The sequence below is a fragment of the Episyrphus balteatus genome, chromosome 4 (genome assembly GCF_945859705.1).
Source record: "Episyrphus balteatus chromosome 4, idEpiBalt1.1, whole genome shotgun sequence".
NCBI classification, from domain to species: domain Eukaryota; kingdom Metazoa; phylum Arthropoda; class Insecta; order Diptera; family Syrphidae; genus Episyrphus; species Episyrphus balteatus.
In genome coordinates, this window is record NC_079137.1 from 75,502,180 (window position 1) to 75,525,046 (window position 22,867).

A 22,867-nucleotide genomic window follows, 5' to 3' on the forward strand; every position below is an offset into this window, starting at 1 on the left:
TTTACTATGCATTTTTTATAATTATAGTTATATGGAGTTAAATGTTCATATAAGTAAAATTTTAAATGTTTTTCGCCTTGATATTTTGTTTAAATAAAAGGTTCAAATACGTATGGAATAGTAGCTGCCTTCCTTTGGAAATATTTATCTACTTTTTAGTACTTAAAACTACTTTGATCTACTTTGCTATACTGAAAAAGTAGTTCAAAGCAGCTTTAAGTACTAAAAAGTAGATAAATATTTCCAAAGGAACGCAGCTAGTATAAGAAAATGAAAGCTAGACTTGAAGAACTCGTCTTTAAAATTGTCTTGGAGTGCTCTATCGTGAATGGTGAATCTCCAAGGGAATCTCGTTTCTTTCGGAATCTGTTTTGCGATCGTGAATCTGAATCTTATAAAATGACAGCTAAATTCCCCTCGAAATGTATTGCCGATACCAATAGATTCCCAGGGAAACATTTCATGATCATGATTACATAGCTTCTGGATGCATCTCTTTCCGTTGCTGTTTTTTATTTTTAAATGATAAATTAACATTTGTTCCGTTTATAGACACTTGAAGAAGTGTTAAAAAAATTGATCCCGTTCGAAAAGTGTTTGAAAAAATATCTTCGTATTCGCTCTCTAAATATCGATGTAAGACCATGCCTTTCGTTTAATCGAATTAACGAACGACCGAATTCATTTGTCCTTTTTGATCTACTTTATTGAGTGCTTCATCAAAGCAATAAAACATATTTTTCAGTTTTATTCATAGCTGAAAGGTGTTTATCGTGAAAAGATGCCGTGGTTAATAACACTTGAACATTTTGTTTTTTTCCCAGGAAAAAAAATGATACAGAGAAAAATCATTGACCGCTTCCCAAATTCCCTGACCAAATTTGTGTTCCCTATTCCTGACTTTCCAGTTTAGCGGACAACATGTATTAGGTTTTTCAGTAATTCATCTCATCATTTGGTTTGGTTACTTTCATGATGATCGTTTTGGTTGGTAGGTTGTTAAATCGTGTCGAGGTCATAACTTCCATGTGTGGATGTGGATCCATTACCTAGGAAGAGCTAATTATCACCATATTTAAAGCTGCTACAATATTGACTAGTCAGTCGGAAGGCGTCTGGTATTGTTTCCAAGAGCCTGTGCTTACAACTCAATATCACAAATCTCAATACGACAAATATGAAGTTATTTATCGACCTTAGCATTAAAGTCCAAAAGTACAATTTTCATATCGAAAAATCGACAATTAATTTGAAAAAAAACTCCCTCGTTTATTTTAAAAATTGTATTTGTTTTGTATAAAATTTGTTAAACACAAGGCACAGTAGTTAAAATTGTAAAAAAAAACTGTATACAAATTGGATTTTGTACAAAATTTTTTGGACGGAATTAGTTTCGACTTAAAATACAATAAAAATTATTCGATTCGTTTTTATCTTAATGCAACTCCTAATAAACCAACCAAAGCTACCCCAACAACTATTAAATTTGTGCTAATTGTTGTGGCTCCATTGCATCGATGATCGAGAAAACAGAAACAATATTCCACATCAGTGAAATAGTCTCTACGGACGTCGTGTTCCTTGACAGTGTGATTGACATAATGAGCCAATCGAACGTCGACAGCAGCTTTGCGACATCCTTCGTATTTATCAGCTGGAATGTCTGTTCGGAAATTTAAAGCACTCAAACATTCTCGGATAATTGTTTGTTTAGCTAAAATCACAATTTAACAATAATTTTCATTTCTATTCGAATTAATTGAGAAAAAGAAATACCTCCTCTTTTTTCTGTCACTTTCACACAAATATCTTCATCTTCTGGACAATGTTCGCCAAGGAATCCAATACCTCGCCAATTGAAGTTTTCACCACATCCAGGTGTGGCTGAAGTGCAACGATAGCACCAAATAGCCAAACCTGCATTAAATTGATAAATAAATTATTGAGAATCTAAGAGTTTTCATGCTTAATGAACACCACACATACTTTGTTCAATGGTTATTGATAAAATAATGAGAATAAATAGAGTTAGGGAAGCCATTTGAGTTGATAAATATAGTCTTGTCAATATTTATTAAATATTTAATACATAAAATGGACAACAAATAAACAAATAAAAGTAGAATTAAAGAAAAATTAACAAAACAACGCCCATAAATTGTTTTCTCAATAAATATAAATGACATTTGAATTAAGAATTTTTTGTTTGACACATGACGCATGTCTTCGTGTTGATGCAAGCGCTAACTGGTGGTGGATAGTAGGGCAAAACTCATTTATAGGGTGACTCAATTTTTTTTAACTTTTATTACAAAACATTTGATTATTAAAATTTATGAAATTTGTTGGCTCAAGATAGAAATATCGTCACTTTTGGCCAAAAATTAGATTTTTGATTTACTGTCCTGTGCATTTTTCTTGACTCCAAGAGCTGTGTTGACGGTTTTTTCACTTTTAATTCATTTATTTCTTGCTTTAAAAATTATTTTCTGTTGATTTTTCTTGATTTTAAATTAATTTTGATTTTCGTTGTCGACTTTGGAGACTTGAAAATTTTTCGTTTCGCATCAGCGAAATCAGAAGAAAATGATGGAGACATAAAGCGTCAATACGTTTACGTATATGCCGTAGTTCGACCCCTGTATTGATCCAAAATACAGATTTGTATAAACTCTTTTTCTTTTTATTTTGGAACCATGCTATAATCTAGTTTATAATCTAGATTACTGTAAAATCGCCTGAAAATCTACTAGTCTTTGTTAGCGGATACACTTTTATAACACATTGTTCTGTTTGGTATAACAGTTAAAGGACATAGTGAGAAAATAGAAAGCTTTTAAATGTAGTGTAATAAGACCGGGACTTTAAGTGGAAACAAATAAAAAAAGGGATACCTATTTGGTTTAAAAACGTAGAATTTTCATCTATTTGCATTTGATACTGCCAACAGGCTCTTTGAGCATTGAGTAACGGGAAAATGTCAAAGCAAATCTAGTTTACGTGTGATGTGAATATTAGCCCTGTTTCATTGGAGGTGGTAGTCTACTAATAGTAGATGTTTTTAGGTAATATCTTTCAAACTGACATTTGTCGCCAAATTGTCAAAACATGACAATTTGGCGACCAATGTCAGCTACCGTAATTCTTATTTTTTTTATTTACCGACGAAAAAACACACAAAAACCGAAAAACCACGCACACCACTGATTTTTTAACAATTATTCACCATTTTCCGCGAAGAAACACGAAGAAAATTTGTTATTTTTTAATTTATAATTTTTTCAAATGACATTTTATAAATTAAAACAAAAACAAATTTCCTGTTTACTGCGATTGAAATATAAAAATTAAAGGCCGACCTGACAGATTGGTGCCCTTTTGTGACAAACAAATCTTGACAACGTTCGGAAGATATTACCTTATTATAGGTCTGTTTAATGAATCTGATCCGCACAGAAAAGATCCAAAAAGTACAAGTTTTTGTGTTTCATGAAAAAAAACTCACCCCAACTTGTTCTACAATCTGTCATTTTATGTTTCATGAATTTGTTTAGCACAGAAAAGTTCAAGTTTTTCTGCTCCTACTTTTTTGGTGGAGCAGCTTTGTGAAAACTGTCAAATGCCAAAATATCACTTGCCAATTTATTGTTTTTTTTTTTCAATCAAACACATTTTTTCAATTCAATCGTTATAAAACATATTAAAAATAATTTAAAATATGGAAAATTACCAAATTGAAATAAAATCCACGTCTGGACATACATTGACCGTTCAAGTTCCCTAAAACAGGAAGTGTTTAAATTAAAATTTAAATTTAAATTTACAGCTGATTGGAAACTGCCAAAAATATAAAACAGGTAGCTGATCTTTTCTGTTCTAATTTGTTTTGACAGCTTTCATTCATTTGTGCTGTTCTGATCTATTCTTTTCTGGTTTTTCTTCATTAAACAGACCTTATGTGTACTGTGATTGTAGAACGCTTCGTTATCTTGCTACTGAAATCCATGATTATCTTTTGGTAGAAAGATTCCCATTTTGATTTTTTTCACCTAGTGCAGTGTTATCCTATGTATTATAAATGTGTCATTACAAAAATTCAATTGGATTTTGAGCATTTGCTCGAAATCTAAGACTGTAAAATTTTTATCTCTTAAGGAATGACCACACCCAGAAAGGTATGGGTAATTGTTTGAAAAAAATTCTAAATTTGGGACTCAGCATTCAGATGTGGAATTTTTATCATATCATGCATGAAAAAAATTTCAAAAAATTGTTTGCCAACATTGTGAATTTTGGCGCCACTTGGAACAATTTTTTTAATTTTAAATTTTTTTGTATATATTGGTAATTTTGGTTATACCTTAACATTACTCATACCGTAAGTGTTAATTAAGTAAATGAACTATAAAAAAGTGACGAATAGAAATTTCCTTATTTAATCAAAATTAACACATTAGGTGTGTTTTTTTGTTTATCTATATAGATTTTGTGCAAAAAAACGACATCGAGATTTTTGAAATGAAAACAATTTACGTGTTAATTACAACAAAAACTTTATCTGTATAGATTTTTGAAAAATCCAGATAATTATCCAGATTTTACTTTCTCTCGATAGAAAACAGTACTGCCAAGGTACATTACACTTATTAAATGTCAGATTCCAATAAACGACAGCTGCAGTTGACAGATATATGACAAAAAAAAATTTAATATTTAAAATTGAATTCAATTAGGAATAACAAACAACACAAATCAATGTAAGTATAAGCATATTTTTTGGAAAAAGATGAAAATTGTACGATAAACTTTGGTTTTTTTTTTAATTTAATAATTTTAGGATTCACGTGTTTGCAAGAGTGCGATATCTTCCCCAAAATTAAAGAAAAAAACCTGAAAAGGAGATGGAAAGTAAATCAATTTATTCTTACAATGAACTAGCGTATTAATCTTTTTTTCTAGGAATTATTTCACAAAAGAAGAATTCTGTGTACTATGCGCTTGGGTCTTAATCGTGTCGGTACCTTCAACCCTCACAGCCAAAATGTAATGTCAAATGCTCTTGGAATGCGCGCTCGTTTGCGAAAACGTCTATTCTTAGACGATCAACATGAATAAATGATAACAAAGCTCTTGTTGTTAATAAATTGCATCGTTAGAATGCCCACCACAAAAACAGTCTCTTACATTTTTAAAATGATACACGTCATGTATGCGTGCGCTGCGAAGAAAAGCAAATACAAATATACCTCCCGACACATATTCCCCCAGGAAACACTTTTCATCCCAAACAGCAGACAGCAACAAGCAAGACAATCCTAACATTGCATTATGCAGCTCATTCAACACCCAAAAATCCTTCAGCTCCCGTTGATGAAAAACCATTTCATAAGAGATCGCTTCACTGCGTTCAAACTTGGACGACATGTGCATGATAAGTGAAGTGTGGAAACAAATGGCATGTTGAAAGTGGTAATTGTTTCAGAGCATCATTTAGCTCCCCAATTGGTTGCAGGTAATATTTTTATTGATTCTCCTTTTTTGGTTCGATATATTCCTTATGTACTCTGCCTGCATTGATGTCGTTTTGTTTCTGTAGGACATGTCTTCTACAAATGGGTCTAAAGCCCCCATCGAGCTCCCGAGAAAATCTGCATGAATCTTCTTCGCAATTGCTTTCCCCTCCTAAACAGTTATGCAGAGGGAGGAATTAAGGCAAAACACATGGATTCCCAACCCAACTTAACCAACCCTACAACTGGACATCCGGGTCTGAACAACTCGAGTACGGCAGACTTTTTAAACTAAGTTTATCCATGTATTATATTTGTTTATATTTTATAACTTTGTCATTATTATTTAACGTTAGACCCCCTTTGTGCCATCAAAATTTTAAATGTATCTTAGAAATAAGTTATTTTATTATTAAATTGCAAATTGCAAAATTAAAACGTAATCCGTTTTGCTTTTTCTCATTAAGATTTATCTGACAAGTTTCCAATCCGATATGAAAATTAAATGAACAAATTTGTGCGCGCCTCACTGCATAATCTCGGAACTGCACTTACAAAATGTTTCCATAAAAAATTCAACACATAACTTTGTATTAGTTTTTAGAAATAAAAAACATACTCAAAGAAAGAATTACTCAGCTTTTGACAAAATTTACCTATATATTTATTTAACATTTTTGTTTCATGTTTTTTTTTTTTTTCATAAGTAGGTACCTACTCAGTAAATACTCTTTTACTAATTTTCATTATCATACATACACAAAACAAAAAAAAAAACAATCACCGATGCCGAGGGCACTTCGGTATTCCATAAATCAAGGCGACCACTGCCGTCGACAGAAGCGAACAAGGCGGGATGAATTGGAGACCATAACATAATTTGAATTTTCTTCAAATGAATATAATGGTTTAGTGTCCTACAAGTAAATACAAAAAATGTAATACATATTGGTCGTTATAGTAGATATTAAATTTCACCTTAAGACTCCATAACTTTATTGTCCAATCAATGGACGATGTAAGAAACAAATCACCAAAATCTGTTGTAGATTGATTTGGATGAGTTGATATTCCCGTCACTGGACCCAAATGTTTCTCATAGACTTCAGACACACCCGAACGTATTCCATGTCGATAAGCTTGAGTAGAAACAACAATTTATTTATAAGCAAATGAAAAATCACAACAAACTTTTACCATAATAAACATTGCCATCTTCACTACCCATAACCAGATTGTTAATCTCATTCGATGGAAAGGACATGCAACTGATAGCAATTGGGTTCGATTGCCGTGGCTGCAATTCCAGTGTATCTCCATGAGCAAAGCTTGCCATCGGATGAGATCGATAACACATTGTCTGCATTCTGTGTGCCAACCATTTGCAAACAATACACTGGATGCGTATGTGCAGTTGCACTTAGAGGTGCTCTGCTGGTTTAGCAAAGCATGTTGACATAACGGCACTTTGACAATGGAATACATCTTCGGGTGTTTGTTTTTTATATTTTGTGTTCCAGACCATTACAACACCATCTGGTTCATTGTGACTCTCCTTAAAAAATTTAGTGGGTTTTAGATAGAATCGTAGAAAAAAATACAAATGCAAACCTCATGATTGTGATATGAAACAACAACCAGTTCAGGAAAATGTGTTGGCCAATCCATTGAAGTGACGCATCGATTCTTAGACCATCGGTCTTCGTGGAAATCTCGATTCAATGACAACCTAGCATGTGTCCTCTCATCGTTTGACTCCTATCACCACCTCCAATGTATTCGGTGTAGATGTCGACATTCTCAGATAGAGCCCTTTCGAAGACACGTCCAGCGGGTAAAACAAACCTTTGAAAGTCCGCCGACAAGATGATCATCTGTTTTTGTTCTTCCGATAGTTCCTTAACTGAAAGCACAAATGTTAAATTAATGTAAAGAGAGGAGAGAAAAAATTCACTTACTTTATTTTTCTCTTCAGGCTCTTTTTTGTGTTCAAGTGGTGTTATGGCTGATGCAACTTCCTTCATAGTGGGCAAACCATGTGGTAGAATTCCTGGTGGTAGTTTGGAATGGAACCCATTGTCGATGTGTGGCAGCGATCTCTGTTCGTCATCTCCTTGGGCATCATAAGTAAGCATAGGTAAAACAGGAACAATTCTACGATTTTTTTTGTTTGTTTTTTTTTTTTCTCTCATTTTGTTTAGAGCTTTGTTTTATTAAATTTTAATTTTTTAAATAAAAAAGCAAAAGCAAACTTTTTGACAGACAGTTGTCAAAGTAAATGTTCAGTGCTGCCAAATTTTAACACGGATTCCAAAAATCTCGATGTCGTTTTTTTGCACAAAATCTATATAGATAAACAAAAAAACACACCTATTATTGTTAATTTTGTTTGTTTATACATTCCAAAACTTACAAAGGGATGATTTGTTTTATGTTATATTTAAACTAAATATAAACATCAAAGCAAACATCACAGGTGATAATTTGTATAGGTACCTACACAAATACTTGCTTAAGCCTACACTTTCAATACAAGTAGTTTAAAAATGATTCTAATCCCCAAGCTTGTCTTAAATCGTCGTAAATGTCTAATAAATTCACATTAAATGCATAATTATAAAGAGGGGGTGCTCAATATATGCACTTGATATTGCTAATTTGAACAAAAACAACAAATAATAATTTATTATTTGCACTTAACAATGATGTGATCACGATGTAGAAAAAATTTTATTAAAAACTGATCTTTTGACCTTGATAAAAGCCGGTGGCGAATTTATTATTAAACTTCATAACAATAATTAAAATAACATGGAAAGTTAATTATACTGGTCATTATTATTTGTTTATAACAGAAACGCCACATTAAGTGTAGGTACATATACAAAAAAATACCGATGTCTCATGTTTGGCGTATGATATTGGAGGTAAACAAACTGCGCATATTAAAAATTGCTCTTAATTTGTTATGCCAACAATTAATCATTGATTTCTCATAATTTCTGATTTAGCATATTATGACAAATTTTGGACACAAATCAAAATGATATGTATATTTAAGTCTCTTTTAATTGGAGCTTAAGGTCGTGTGTGAATTGCGTTAAATAGTTAAATCCGTGTTAAATTTTTGACACTATTGAGGTGAACAAAATAGTTTCAAAAAAAGAATTTATTGTTTAAAATTTTGTCTGCCTTTTTTCTGCCTGATACTTCTTTTTAATAAAAAAAAAACAAAACAAAACCATCTGCAAAAAAAAATTTAACTCAAATTTAACCAATAAATTTTTAACAGCTGAAAATTTTTATTCACCTCAATAGTGTCAAAAATTTTACACGAATTTAACTATTTAACGCAATTCACACACGGCCTAAAGGTTGGAATGTTGTTGTGTGTGAGTTTGTTTTCTTTTTTTTTTATACATACTTAAAATAATTCTTTGTGGGTGTTTCTTAATATTATTTATTTATTATTTAAATATAAGGAATGCAAACTTATAAGCTTATGAAAAACCCAGTCTTGTCAAATACATGTTTAGCAGATTGAGGTCTTTGATGCTTATGGAATTTTAGTTATTATAAAACCAGGCTTAAGTTCATAAAAAAAATAATAATCAAGACTTAGTCGCGCGTCACAAATATATAAAAGAACGCAAACAACATTTTTTGAGATTTGGTTTAATAAAGCCAGTATGATTGAATTCAAAGGTTGTCAAAAAGTTGAAGGTCGCTACTTTTTATAATATTGTTTTCAATTAAAATCTGAAGAGATATTATTATCTAAAGCCTAGTACGCTGCTGATGCGAATGCGAAACGAAAAGTTTTGAAGTCTTCAAAGTCAACAGCGAACATGTTAACAAAAAATTACCATCGGGTATAACAGCTTAGTAAAAATATGCTAAAAAAGATAAGAAAATAAGTTTGAAAGCAAAAACAAAACAAATTTAATTTCGTTCAAGATTTCGTTAACGAAATTTTGTATCGAAAATTTCTATTCGCTTCAGCTGCGTACTAGGCTTAATCTAGAAAATCATTGTGAAATTGTATTATATTCACTTATTTCTAAAGCTATAAAAGAGAAGTCAAAGTTCATGTCGACGGTTTTTCCAAATAGCCATATGTTTTATTAAAAATGGTAAACTACTCGTTAGTAGAGATGATCTAGGACATTTTCTTCTAGATCTCTGACCGAGTAGATGGGAATTCTAGGCGCGTTCCTTTGGAGGTTGTCTACTCGTGAAAAGAAATCTAGTACTACCAACAACACATTTTATCTACTCGAAAAAAAAATTAGTGTAGATAGTACCATATCTACTAATCATCTACTCATGAGTAGTCTACCAGCTACAAAGGAACAGGGCTAAAGTAGTCAGGTACTCATGATTAAAGTATTCTCTTAAAGTCGACAGTTGGTCTTTGTAATAAAATATCGTTTGACGTTTGCTAGAAACCATAACCAGCCTACTTATGAGTAGGTAGGTAAAAACTATAATGAGGTACCTACTATATAAGGTTATACTATACTTATTACTCTTAGTCATGAGTACACTACCACCTCTAAAAAAAGGCTGCTAAAATGGAAAATCTTTTAAGTCTACTTTTAAAGTCAAAGTTAGAATTTAAAACAAGACTTTTTTTTACTTCTTTTTCCAATCTATCAGCAGCGGCAATTTTACGCGTGATTTTAATTTAACACATTTTTATTAAATAAAATTGCCTTTTTCAACTAAAACTATAAAATAAATATGCTTAAAGCCTTTATCTATGGCAAATTAATACGACCAGTTTCTAGAATAATATTTAAGCCTTTTTAAATTCAACAAATTTTTAAATGAATAAATAACATTTTAAGCATAATAAAGTTAGAAAAATATGCCAGTCCTTCTTTTTTTTCAATTTTGTTGTTTTCTTTAAAGAAAACAAAGTTTCTACAAGCTTCATTTGAATACCAACCAACCAAATATGTAGATTCTTATCAAACTAGTTTGATGCACGAGTACCTAAGCATAAAAATATGTAAATTATTCTACTAGAACTGCATTAACATTAAAAACCTCTTTTTCAAGGAACTAGAACAGGAACTTTGTATATATGTACCAACAATGTTCTATTTGACTCATAAATATTCAATAAGTAGATAGTAAGACGTGCACCGATCAAATAAATGAGGTTCTATCTGACACTGACATACCTATTTGCTCTCTTTTAATTGTCATTTTGACGTTTTGTTGCATATTTTAATGTCAAATTATAGATTTTTTTCATACTTAATATTTTCTTTAAAATTGTTTTTGGGGGAATTCCTTAAATTTTGAATATTTTTGCAAAATTAATAGGTAATTTATTTTGCAAATTTATTCACTGGGCTTATAAGATTGATTTAATCGATAAATTAAGCAAAAATACATATTTCTCGCAGTCTAGAGGAATTTTTGAATTTGTATTAATTTTTCGAGGGTCAATAACAAATAAAATGTCTTATTGTGAAAGTTGATGAGTCCAGTATGTCCGAAAAAAAACAACAAACATTTTGCATTTTAACTGTCAATAATTTAAAAATCTCATTTGAATTGACGTAATATGATTTAAAAAAAATAAAGATAATAAAGAGGCAAATAGTTAAAAAGAGCGTAAACAACCATTCGAAGAAAGACTTCGGCTTAAATAAGATGTTTTCTTTAAAGACACGAACAACAAAATAGACAACATTTTGAACCAGTACAATAATTTTTTGTCAATAGCTTTGAACTCGTTATTGTGAACTTTAATAGTTTTTCTACATATGTGTTTGTTTACATTTTGATGATGACTGAATCAAAATGCAGTTTATATCGATAATACCTTCTCATAAAAAAGTTTAATGCGCAACCTAAACCGATCGAACTAGAAATATGAAATTTAAATTTTGTTTACAAAAAATTTAAGCTAGATTTGAATTTATTTTATTAAAATGTGTATTTACTAAATTTCACAAATTTTATTGTTATTTTTTTTCGCATTCACAATTACTTTAAATCTGCCTAAGTAGATTGGAAGTACTTGATAAACAATTAATATGTTAAACCGTTGAATAATTTTTAATAAACCGGCAGCACACCGGGAAAAAAATCCACTGCAAATGAGATAATGCTACAGCAGCTTTACAGGATTGTGTATTTGATAGCCAACAAACTTATTAACCATTTGGTTACTGTTTGTTAATTTTTTTTTGTTTGTGTTTATTTTTTTGTTTTTGTAATAATATTTTTAAAGTATTTTAAGATATATTTTAAAATTTTGATTCTTATTAGAAAAAGTATGTTTTTCTGCTTAAACTTATAAACACTGACGACGAATAAGATTTTGTTAAATTATTGAGTGCAAGTGTTATTAATTTCTAGACCAAAGTTGTAATTCATACTATTTTCACGTTGTCCATGTGCACTGTGGCGTATACGTGCTTTTTGTAATTATTATTTATTTGCTATTTTCTTAAACCGCATGTGCAAAAGGTAGGGGAGAAGAAAACGGGTTGAAGATTGAAAATGTAAGTTCATGCAATCACACGACACATTACACTGGTCTGCAAAATTCAACTTTTTTTTCTCCTTCAAATAATTTTTTGATATTATGAAAGATTAGACTTTTCTGAATCTAAATCTGGTTTCAGAAAAATTCTATCAGGTACCGTTTTTGTAAAAATGATTTTTGAAAAATGTGAGTAGTTTCTAAAAAATCACCCTTTTAGATTCATTTGAACGTGTATAAAATTAAAACCATTTGCCGCATAGAGCTCAAATTTGGTTTACTTATTCTTCATAATATGACTTATCGATTGACACCAAATATGTTCTTTTACATTCATGTTTACTCATTTTTTAAAATACTGATTGACAAAAAAAGCAGACATTTCGAAATCCTTCACTTTTTAGTAAATCCTACATGAACAAAAGCACCTTAATTAAGGAAAATGTAAAATATCAATGCCCATTATATTTAAAAAGTCAAATATGTATGTAAAGAAAACCAAAATAAAATACATTAAACAAAATTTGTACATGTTTTGCAATTTTATATACTATTTTTCTATTTAGAAATATCTTATTTGTAATAAGCCATTCGATAAACTGCCTTGTAAAGTTTCATATTTGTTTCTCCTAGAAACAATAGTACACTTTTCTTATAGTTTTTGATGTGCTGAGTTAGAATCCGAAGTCAAATTCTATCACGTCAGGATTTTAAGATATTCGCATTAAAGTATCACAAAATTAAGTTTTTTTTTTTAGAAAATCTCAAAAAAACTACTATATCTCAAAAATCAGAGCTGATCGAAATTTTTTGAGTTCGGATTCAAACTCAATTAAAGTCCATTAGAAAAGTATACTTTTTTTCAAGGGAGAAAGATATATTAATTTTTAGAGATCAGTTTCTTTATGGTAAGATATGCCAAATCTACTAAACTTACTTAAATTAAGATATCTCGGAGAAGAAAAGAGATATTGAGAAGATTGAAATTGAATTTGAAAGAAAAAATAAGTTCTATCATAAACCGCATCAATTTTAATTCAAAAAGATTACATTATGCCAAAATATTTCTTCGAAAACAGCAAAAAAAAATGGTTTTTGAGATTTTCTAACGGGAATATCTAAAAAAACGTGACGTGCTAGGTCAATTCTGATTTCAGATTCGGAATCAGCATACAAAAATCCTTTAGAAAAGTATAGTTTTATTTAAAGGAGGATTTCCTTGCAGACCAGTGTTATTAGCCGCATTCCTTCGGCGGTGGTAGAGTACTCATGAGTAGAAATCTAGTACAACAACTGCACATTCCTATCTGCTCGAGCAGAAGATCATGTGTTGATTTTAGTACTAGATCTACTTATCATCCATGTAGATTATAGTTACACATGTGTACTTTGTAGCTTCCTTTCGAGGTGGTAGACTACTCATGAGTAGAAATTTAGTACCTACAACATCCGCTACACATTCCTATCTACACCAGTCAGAAGATCATGTGTTGATTGTAGAACTAGATTCACATATGAGCAGTCTACCATATCTAAAAGGGACACGGCTATTTTTCAAGACTTTGAGTAAAGCAGCGGTAACAGTCTACGCTGGTTCTAGCGACTGAATGAGTCAGCGGTGCACATTATCGGTATAATGCCAACTTTTTACAAATCGAAAATAAGACGATCCTAATTTTAGAGTGGTCATTACCATACTCATAATAGCCCTGTTACTTCGGGAGGTGGCAAAGTACTCCTATTACACTTCAGATTCTTTGTTTTTGGCAAAGTCAATGCAATTGCCATCTATTTGGGTAGAAGAGCATTAGTAGCTCTGGTGCTAAATGTATTAGAACTAGATTATCTACTGATGAGTAAACTACCACCTCCAAAGGAACTGGGCTAATGTTAACTTTATTCTTTGATGAGTAAGGTTTGATGCAAAAGGTTAATGAGTGTCTCTCGCGTTGGGAAAATACAAGCCTTAGTTACTTAGTTACAAAATGTTAGTAGGTACGCACAGTATTAGAGAACTGAATGAGAAAAGGAATGAAAACACTTAAATTTCAAATCCGGGTAATGTTATGCGATTCTAAAAGAAGTTTGAATTAAATTCATATTAAACAAAATTTTGAATCTTTGACTTATCATCAGCTAAGATACCAACAATAACATAAAAAAGACTAGCCACCATAATTCGTAAATAATTGCTTATATAAGTATTCATTACCTTGCTATAAGACAAGTTTGAAGTGATTCACAACATCTTCATAGACATGCCTATAGGAGTATAAGTTTCCATAAAAATAAATACAAAATTATATATCGTTAAACTCAAGTACTAAATAATGGTCGTTACGGAGCAGTTCCGAAGAGTATTTGTTGAAACTGAATGTTATTTTCTACCGACGGGCGTGCGAACTTTTTTTTATAAAGTTTAATGGGTCATTGAAATTAAACGCCAACGACCAACGACCGGCAGTAATAATGTCAATTGTAAGCTTTGTGCAAATACTAACTTCGTTTAAAACTGCGATCATAAGAGATGTGTGTAAGAGAAACGACAACTTTTGTAAGTAGAGATGGTTCATTGTAGCGTGTATTAATAAAGTTTATATATAAAAGGTAATCAACTTTTTTTTTTGCTGATAAGATGAATAATAATTTGATTAAAATAAAAATAAATCTTTTGTTCACTGAGGTGTAACAAGTTGTTTGCAAAATCATTTTTATAAATAGGAATAAGCATTTAGATGTGTTTGGCTGTTGTTTTAAAGTAAAGTTGTAACAGTTTTGAAATTTGTATTGAACTTTTTTTTTTTAATTTATGAGAAAGTTAATTTTTGTGAGTGATGCGCTGATGGCTGATCATTTGCTAAGTTAACCTGAAGGGAGGGTCAAATCGTTCAACCGTGACAGGTTTTGATCTTGAAAAGTAAAAATAAAAAACTAATGACCTATGTGAAAAAAAATATCTCGGTTCCAAACAAAGTTTTAATACCAATTAGACTATAATAATCTACTAACACAGAAGATCATGTTTCGGTTGAAGTACTAAATCTACTAATTAAGATTGCATCTAGATTGCCGGGCATAAACGTGTCCTATGTGAACGAACACCTTCAGATGATTGGTGAAATTCATAAATCTAGTACATCCATCTGCATAGTCTTTCGCATGCTATAGAATTCCTTTAATAGCCCTGTTCCTTTGGGAGGTGGCAAAGTATTTCTAGCACAATTTTCAATAGAACGCACTTTCAACGAAATCAATACAATTCTCATCCACTCGACCTGAAGAACATGAATTGTTCAGGTGTAAATGTACTAGATTATCTTGCCATGAGTAAACTACCACCTCAGGGCTAATTCAAAACCGTTATTAGCTTACAACGAAAACCATCATAACCTTTTTTTCTAGTGTTAACTTTTGCTTCTTTTAAAACGTTAAGTTTTATAAATCAAACAACACTTTTTCTTAATTTCACTAAAAACCCTTCTAGCCTATAAAATTTTTTAATTGATTATAACTAGTGCAAAAAGGAAAAAAATATCAAACAAAACATCTACACTGTTAAAATATAAACAACAAGATACTCGGCGCCAGTCAGACGCGATCAGATAACCTTACTAGTATGATGTCTCCTTAATACCTATACTAAATTTTAATCGCAAAATATTCAACACCTTTTAGAAACTGGTTGTAAAGTCTGTTATTCTTTGCTATTTCCTTTTGGGTCTTGTTTCACATTCCGATCTTCAAGAAATTGGCGTCACTTTAGGCGATCCGATCGAAAATGGTCTTATATGTATTATATTTAAATTTATTAAAAAGAGTTAAAATGGAATTGGATGTAAGAATTCACTTTTTCAAATTTATACATTTTTATGTAAAAAAAAGTTGATAATATAATTTATGTATGCATACATACGAAGATTTGGGTTTCCCAAAAAACTGACATCTAGCATAATTTCATGACAGCTCTGACAGATAATTTATTTGCTTTGCAAGGTCTTTTTAGGTTTATACGTCAATGGAGATTTTTGTACGAATTATTAAATTTGGACTTTGATCCCGACTTAAAATTTTGTTTTGAATATTTTATGGAATTTTTTTTACTAACAAAGAAAAAAGGGGGCGTTAGCTTAAATACATATTAATTTTTTGAGTTTAAAGTAACAAAGCTGAATTGACCCCTAAAATATAAGATTGGCCTTCAAAAAGTAGGAGAGATACTTATTTCAAGAGTATTATAAAGTTATTTTCTTTTAATAAATACATCATCGACTGACCACGGGACTGAAAACACCTGTAGATGAAATTAAATTTAAATAAACTTCAATGCCAATATTAGCTTAATGTTTACAAACAAAAGCACAATGTAAAGAGTTAGGCCCCTTTTGTGCAAACAAATTTATTTATTCCAATGTAAATTTTAGAATAACTATATGTAGTATCTCTATAGTGTTAAGAAAATTAGAAATTTTAAGTGGCAAATGCAAACATCGGTTAATCGTCGATAAAGTCATTTCGGGAAACTACTTTTTATTTTTGTCTGACATTAACTTCTGATGGATATACATACGAATATGTGCTTTATAGGTATACTATTGTTTAACCTTAGTTTAACCGATTGTTACGACTAAATTAAGTTTTTATTTTTATATGACATTTAATTTATTATTTTCTCCATCGCATCAGGGCGTACTTATTTAAACATTATTTATTTATATGGTCTTTGACAGTTCCTATAACTTTTTATATAGACGATTTTCAATGGAAAGCACATTCAACGAAATTAATGCAATTTCCATGCATGAATAGTACTAGTAGTAATTGTACTAGATTATCTACTAATGAATAAACTACCACCTACAAAGAAACTATTGAAGCTAACAGTTATAAATGGTTTATTTAAAGTAGAACACTAGCCGCATTCTTTTGAAATAGATTATAAATTGATCTAGTACTACAATTAAAACCACGTTCTTCTGCTCTAGTAGATATGTGCAGTTGATAGTACTAGATTTACTCATGAGTAGACCTCCAAAGGAACGCATTCTAGGTCGTAAACTAACAAAAAAGTAACTGGACGAGATGCAGTGATTGTCAGTTATGAATTTGCGTCATTTAAATTTCTCGTTTTCATTTATTTTTTTAAACTATTCCACTGTCAACTCTTAATACTGTTCCATAAAATATTAAATTTAATCCAGTTTATGGATTTTAATATTCATAAATCTACAATAAACATAAAGAAGGATTTAAAATCGTTTTTTTAAAGCTGATTTGCAATTTCACAATAAAATTTAAATTATCCATACAAAATGGTTAATCTAGAAAATTCATACATTTTTCAAGGTCGAAAAATTTAACAAAATTTTTGTTTTCTGTCTTAGAACATCATTAATTAAATCAGAGCTCATCAAGAAGTTTTTTTATACATTTACCCGGAATTAAAATACAAAAACAAAAAAAATGACCAGCAATATAATTTATAGGAATTTTGTTGACAGTTTGAATTTTGTTTTAAATTCATACGTCACATGGTCTGGACGTTTATTAACTTATTCTAGTTTGATTGTTGACGATTTCATAGAATTGGTCTTCAGAAGTAACTAATTGTTGTAATTTGTTTCGACTGAAAGAACTAATTGGCCAAAAACAGACTTGAAGTAATAAATAAACAGGAAATCTAAGACATCAGGTTTTGGTATCGCCAAATCAAAACCACTGAACTGTCAGTTTTACTGCCATTACAAAGGGTGATATATTATCTTTTGTAAACAAACTATAATGACTTATGATGCCTTAAAAGAGGTATGGAACAATGTTTTTTTTTATTGTTTACCTTACACTAAAAAAAATAATAACAACAAACAGGATATAGCTTTTAAGTTAGGTCTCAAAAACTTGTTAATTCTAGTCTACATTTCAAATGCCTTGAAATTTAAATGACAAAAAAGGCGCCGTGAAGACGTCGCCGCATATTTTATGGTAACATAATAAACATTGGAGTTAAAAGGTAAACAAATTCTTAGAGTAGTTTTAAAACCTGTTTGATTCGCAAATGGTCTTAAAAACAATATGAGAAATTCGTAAAAAAATATTAAGAACCCGTTGTGATATGTCTCGTGTTGCAATCTATCTTGTACCGAAATTCCAACTAAAACGCCTACATTTTATAATAATTTGGATTTTATTCAAATATTTATTACATGATAGAATCTAAAAGTAGAACTTAAATTCATCTGTTTATTTCTTTTTCTGCAACAATTATGTGTGTATATGTATATTTATTAAACAAAAAGTTTTTTTTAGGCCTAAGGTTATAAAACGAAGTCTCAATTTTATTCAAGTAAGTTTATGATTCTCATTTTTTTTTTTTTTAGGGTTTATGATTCTCGGTAAAGTAATTAAATTACCTATTTAAATCTAGTGTGTGCTGTGCCCTGTAATCTGTATTTATTTTTTCATCTGACCAATGAGAAACCACAAAGTTCACACATCAAAATAAGTCTTTGTCTGCTTGACTTAATAGAAGAAAATAAAAGAAACTTAGTTTTCATATACGTTATTAAACACTCAGCCAGAGGTCCCATTATTGTAATGATTTGCCCTTGATTTGTATACTTCGCGGCGAATTCCTGTGGTCTATCAGACGAAATTATTATTTTGTTGTGACCTTGAGTTGGGCTTTTTCTTTCAGATTTATATTCATCGAATTGCGGAAATATTGAAACAAGAGTGAATGTTTTTGATTTATGTCATCGTCAATTAGCTATACAACATCTCGGACTTCCGCAACTGAAATTATATCCCTCGAATTGCTTTTATTATTTTATTTTATTGTATAAAAATGCTTTAAGCTTAAGCTACATCCTACATATATGAAGATAATCTTTTCACACACAAATGGTCAAGTGTTTCTATATAAGCTGGTGCGTTATTTTATTATCTTGTCACGTTTTTTTAAATTAAAATTTAAATGTTTTCACAGTTAATAATAACAGATACCTATACAATTTTCTTGTAAGAGAACAAATTACTTCCTATTTCTTTTACCCCAAGAAATAATTTTCATCTTCAAACTAAATTTTTATAAATACTTATTCTCTATTCCACAATTTTTATGTTATTGCAGAAAGTACACAAACAGATCTATTTAAAGAATAGCCCCGTTCCTTTGAAAGTGGTAAACTAGCCCTGAGTGGGTGATCTAAATTCTAGTACATTTACTATTAGATCTACTCATGTCTCATGCTCTTATCTGTCGGAGTAGATGCTAATAAAATACTAGTTATTTTACTAACTCCAAAGGAACAGGGCTAATAGCCGCGTTCGTTTGGAGTAGATAATTAGTAGATCTAGGACTACAGTCTATAAATGATCTTCTGCTCGAGTAGATAGGAATTTGTGTAGTTAGTTGTACTAGATTTCTACTTATGAGTAGTCTACCAACTTCAAATGAACGCAGCCAATAATAGCCCCATTCCTTTGAAGGTTATAGAGTTTACTCATGAGTATATGATAGCTCGTGAGTAGAAATCTAGTACAACAACTACACGTCTAATAGAAGAGCATGCGTTAATTGTAGTACTAGTTCTACTCATGAGTAAACTACAGCCTGAAAGGGAACGAAGCTGATGTAGTACATTAACTATTAGAACTACTCACTAATGCTCTGCTCTTTTGTCCGAGTAGATACGAATTGCATTGATTTTGTTGAAAGTACGTTCCATTGAAAATCACATTGCATAAAACATTGCTAATTGAAACATACGATCAATGTAAATCCACTATTATAAGTCGTTATCTGTAAATGTTAACGTAGGCTTTTAAAAATGTAATTAACTGATGCAATCAACATTTCCACGATCATTATCAATCGAAAAAGTAGCTTCAGGATTAACTGCCTCCTCCTTTTTGTTAAATCTATATTATATCACATAGGTACTCCCTATCTTTAACTTCCATCCAACCAATCAGAGTTATTTTAAACCTCCCATAAGAGTTAAAAAAAATGTAGGTATGTACCTAAAACTTTCCATTTTATTGAAGCAGAACACATAATAAAACGAATACAAAAAACAAACATTTTTAAGGGCTTTCAATGTCAACAACAATAAATGCCGGTAACCGGTCAGTCCATTGAACTTGATACACTTACCAAGTAGCATTAAAATGCGTGCAAAAATAAATATGAAAAATAAACTCATTCATATCATAAGCTGCATAAATTTAATTCGTCAGGTGTAACTAAAAAAAAAAACTCTTGGATTATAACAAAAATTGTGGAATGCAAAAGAATTTATCACAAAACAACAACAAGCCGGTTTTAAATCGAAAAAACCCGCGCGCCTTCTCAACGGTTTGCGTATGATATATAACTTTCAAACGGATCTATTATAACCCATATGGGCGCCTCTGTGCTCTCATATATCTTGGATAAACCCATCTCTCTAATTCTATTGTTTGTTTTTATTTTATTAATTTATTTCATTTCATTTTTTGTTTTTATTTTGTGTGCTTAATAAATTCAAAGGTATTTAGACTGGTTCCTCTTTAAGATACTTTTATTAACACAACACCTACACGTATAATATTCTTCTCTAAAAGATCTTCTAAGATCTTCCACACAGAATCTTGCTTTCGTCATTTTGACAGTTAAAATAGTCTCAAATCATCTCAAAGCACCTTTTCGTAGGAAGCACAAGTCAAAATGGTATGAAAACGACACAAAAAAAGAAATACAACAAAAAAAATAATACACAGACAAAAAAAACAACGTATCGAAGAAGAATTTGTTGTTTTGGTGATTTTCTTATTTATATTGAGCCCGCCTTAGCAAAGTATCTTCAGTCTGAATCAAGACCTCAAAGTGATCACAACTCCTAAGAATCTTTAAAGAAAGCTTATACAAAAAGACACTATCTAAAGTTTATAAAAAAAGCTTAGAATACAAAAAGATAAAAAAACAAACAAGTGCTTTAAAAAAAAAATTAAAAAAAAACTTTTAAGTGATTTAAATCTGCAATACAAAAAACAAACAAACAAACAAAGCTAAAAATGTCGTGCTTAAAAGTTAGTGCAGTCCTCAGTGCTCTCATCATCGTTTTTGCAATCAGTTATACAAACGCTGCTGTTTTCTCTCAACCCGCTTACTTCCATCCTGGTTAGTATACATACTTTGTTTTTATTTTATACAAAATTAACGGTTCAATTTATTGACATAATGACGTTAGCTGTCACTTTTGAGTCAGCGAATCTTATTTTTTATTGTGGGCAGGGCTTTAAACTGCTAAAACTTGTATTATTCAACAAGACATAATCCATCGTAAGCCAACAGTAAAGTAAATTCCAATGCATGATTGTTTTGTCAATATTTATATGCACACGTAATAACCCGGCTTAAATTATCATGCTTACGTTTATTTAGTCATGATTATTTTTATAGCTGCTTGCACACTCATTGTGGTGTCGACCTAATTATAAACCAATCAATCAATATGAACACGTTCAGTGAGAGTTAAATCATAAAATTAAAATTTAATTTTTTTTATTAAAATTGGTTTTGTCATTGGTTTACTACCATGACATTGTATTTTAAAGTTTAAATTAATAAATGGCAATTTAACAAAAGTAGTGAAGTTTTGTCATTAAAATGACATTTGTTAAATATCAATTTACAAACACGCCAAAATTGACATTTGAGATAATCACTAATTTTCAAATGTCATTTAGAAATCTTAATGGTTTAACTTTTTTGGGGTAAATCAATTTTACTCAACGTAAACAAACAACAACATTTTTGTGGTTCCGTTTCACTATCAGGTTATTTGAATAAAATAATCATTTTTATTTAGATAAACACATATTTCTTAAGAATCACGCCCAATATGTTAAGTTCAAATTAAATCAGAAAATATTACAAAAACAACAAAACGAAGAATTATGTTAAATGTCATTTCAAACTGCGTCAGATATCACATATTCTGTCAAAAAAAAGCTGTTTATGTCAGACATTCTTGCCATAATTATTTCAAAGCTTGTATTTCCAGTTAGGATTTTTGTTTTTTTGGACATTAAATTCCGGCCTTTTTTTTGCAAAATTTAGTTATTTAGTATATTTTGCTGACGTCAATTGAACCGATTAAACAAAATATTTATTCAAAAAATTAAAATAATAGCAATTTTACTAATGAACATTTTATTATTTTTTTACTTTTAGTATATCCTGGTAGATGTTATGACAAAATTACCCATACATTAATGTTGCCCAACAAAGAATACAAACCAAAAGGAATTTGTGCAGCATTAACATGTGATATTGAACAAATGACAATCAATATTGAAACATGTCCCTATATGGATATGCCAGAATGTGAAGAACTCAAAACCGATCCATCATGGGGATTCCCCAAGTGTTGTCCTCAATATGTTTGTAAAGATTTTAAAACTGGTGAAGATGTCATATTTTCGGCATAATTTTGACAGTGACATTACAAAGAACAAAACAAAAAACGTGATTGTAGACAGTAGGATGATGTACCAAACGCTTCATAATCTCATTGAATTGGCATATGGCCAATTCTGAACTCATTAGATGTTAAAATTATTTATTTAAAAAAAAAGAAAACACAAAATATTCAAACATTTATTTTAAAGAAAAAAAAAAAACAAAAAATCCAAATACTATTATGAATAGTTAACTTTAAAATCGTTCAATGTTTGAATGTATTATTTTATAATTATTATAAAAAAAAAGTATTTATTATAAAATTAAGAGACAAAAATTATGTAAGTGTTAAAATTACTATAAGGCAATGAATTTCTTTGTTGATGGAATTTGTCAAAAATTAACTAAGTT

At 30.3% G+C, this 22,867-nt stretch overlaps 3 protein-coding genes and 1 long non-coding RNA gene across 5 annotated transcripts; 2 read left to right on the plus strand and 2 right to left on the minus strand.

Moving 5' to 3' along the window:
* Positions 1-1,265: 1,265 nt before the first annotated feature.
* LOC129918797 (uncharacterized) lies at positions 1,266-16,084 on the minus strand. 2 transcript variants are annotated; one of them, XM_055999523.1, is made up of 3 exons: positions 15,929-16,084; positions 1,777-1,917; positions 1,266-1,714 (listed from the first exon to the last, which is right to left on the minus strand). In XM_055999523.1, exons 1-3 carry the CDS (start codon positions 15,963-15,965, stop codon positions 1,431-1,433), a joined length of 462 nt encoding a protein of 153 aa, XP_055855498.1. In that variant the 5' UTR covers positions 15,966-16,084; the 3' UTR covers positions 1,266-1,430. The 2 variants fall into 2 exon arrangements, with proteins under 2 accessions (XP_055855498.1, XP_055855497.1); XM_055999522.1 differs by lacking the exon at positions 15,929-16,084 and adding an exon at positions 1,987-2,189.
* Positions 4,489-5,953, plus strand: LOC129918800 (uncharacterized). Its single transcript, XR_008773005.1, has 4 exons — positions 4,489-4,757; positions 4,838-4,908; positions 4,960-5,512; positions 5,597-5,953. It is a non-coding gene; the product is annotated as an uncharacterized LOC129918800 (long non-coding RNA).
* LOC129918799 (cytoplasmic dynein 1 intermediate chain-like) lies at positions 6,199-7,809 on the minus strand. Its single transcript, XM_055999524.1, has 5 exons — positions 7,469-7,809; positions 7,122-7,413; positions 6,708-7,065; positions 6,489-6,649; positions 6,199-6,427 (listed from the first exon to the last, which is right to left on the minus strand). The coding sequence occupies exons 3-5, from the start codon at positions 6,874-6,876 to the stop codon at positions 6,326-6,328; spliced, it is 432 nt and encodes a 143-aa protein (XP_055855499.1). The 5' UTR covers positions 6,877-7,065; positions 7,122-7,413; positions 7,469-7,809; the 3' UTR covers positions 6,199-6,325.
* A 4,756-nt stretch (positions 16,085-20,840) lies between the features above and the next one.
* On the plus strand, positions 20,841-22,506 carry LOC129919890 (uncharacterized). Its single transcript, XM_056000988.1, has 2 exons — positions 20,841-21,172; positions 22,229-22,506. The coding sequence occupies exons 1-2, from the start codon at positions 21,067-21,069 to the stop codon at positions 22,483-22,485; spliced, it is 363 nt and encodes a 120-aa protein (XP_055856963.1). The 5' UTR covers positions 20,841-21,066; the 3' UTR covers positions 22,486-22,506.
* The last annotated feature ends 361 nt before the right edge of the window (positions 22,507-22,867 follow it).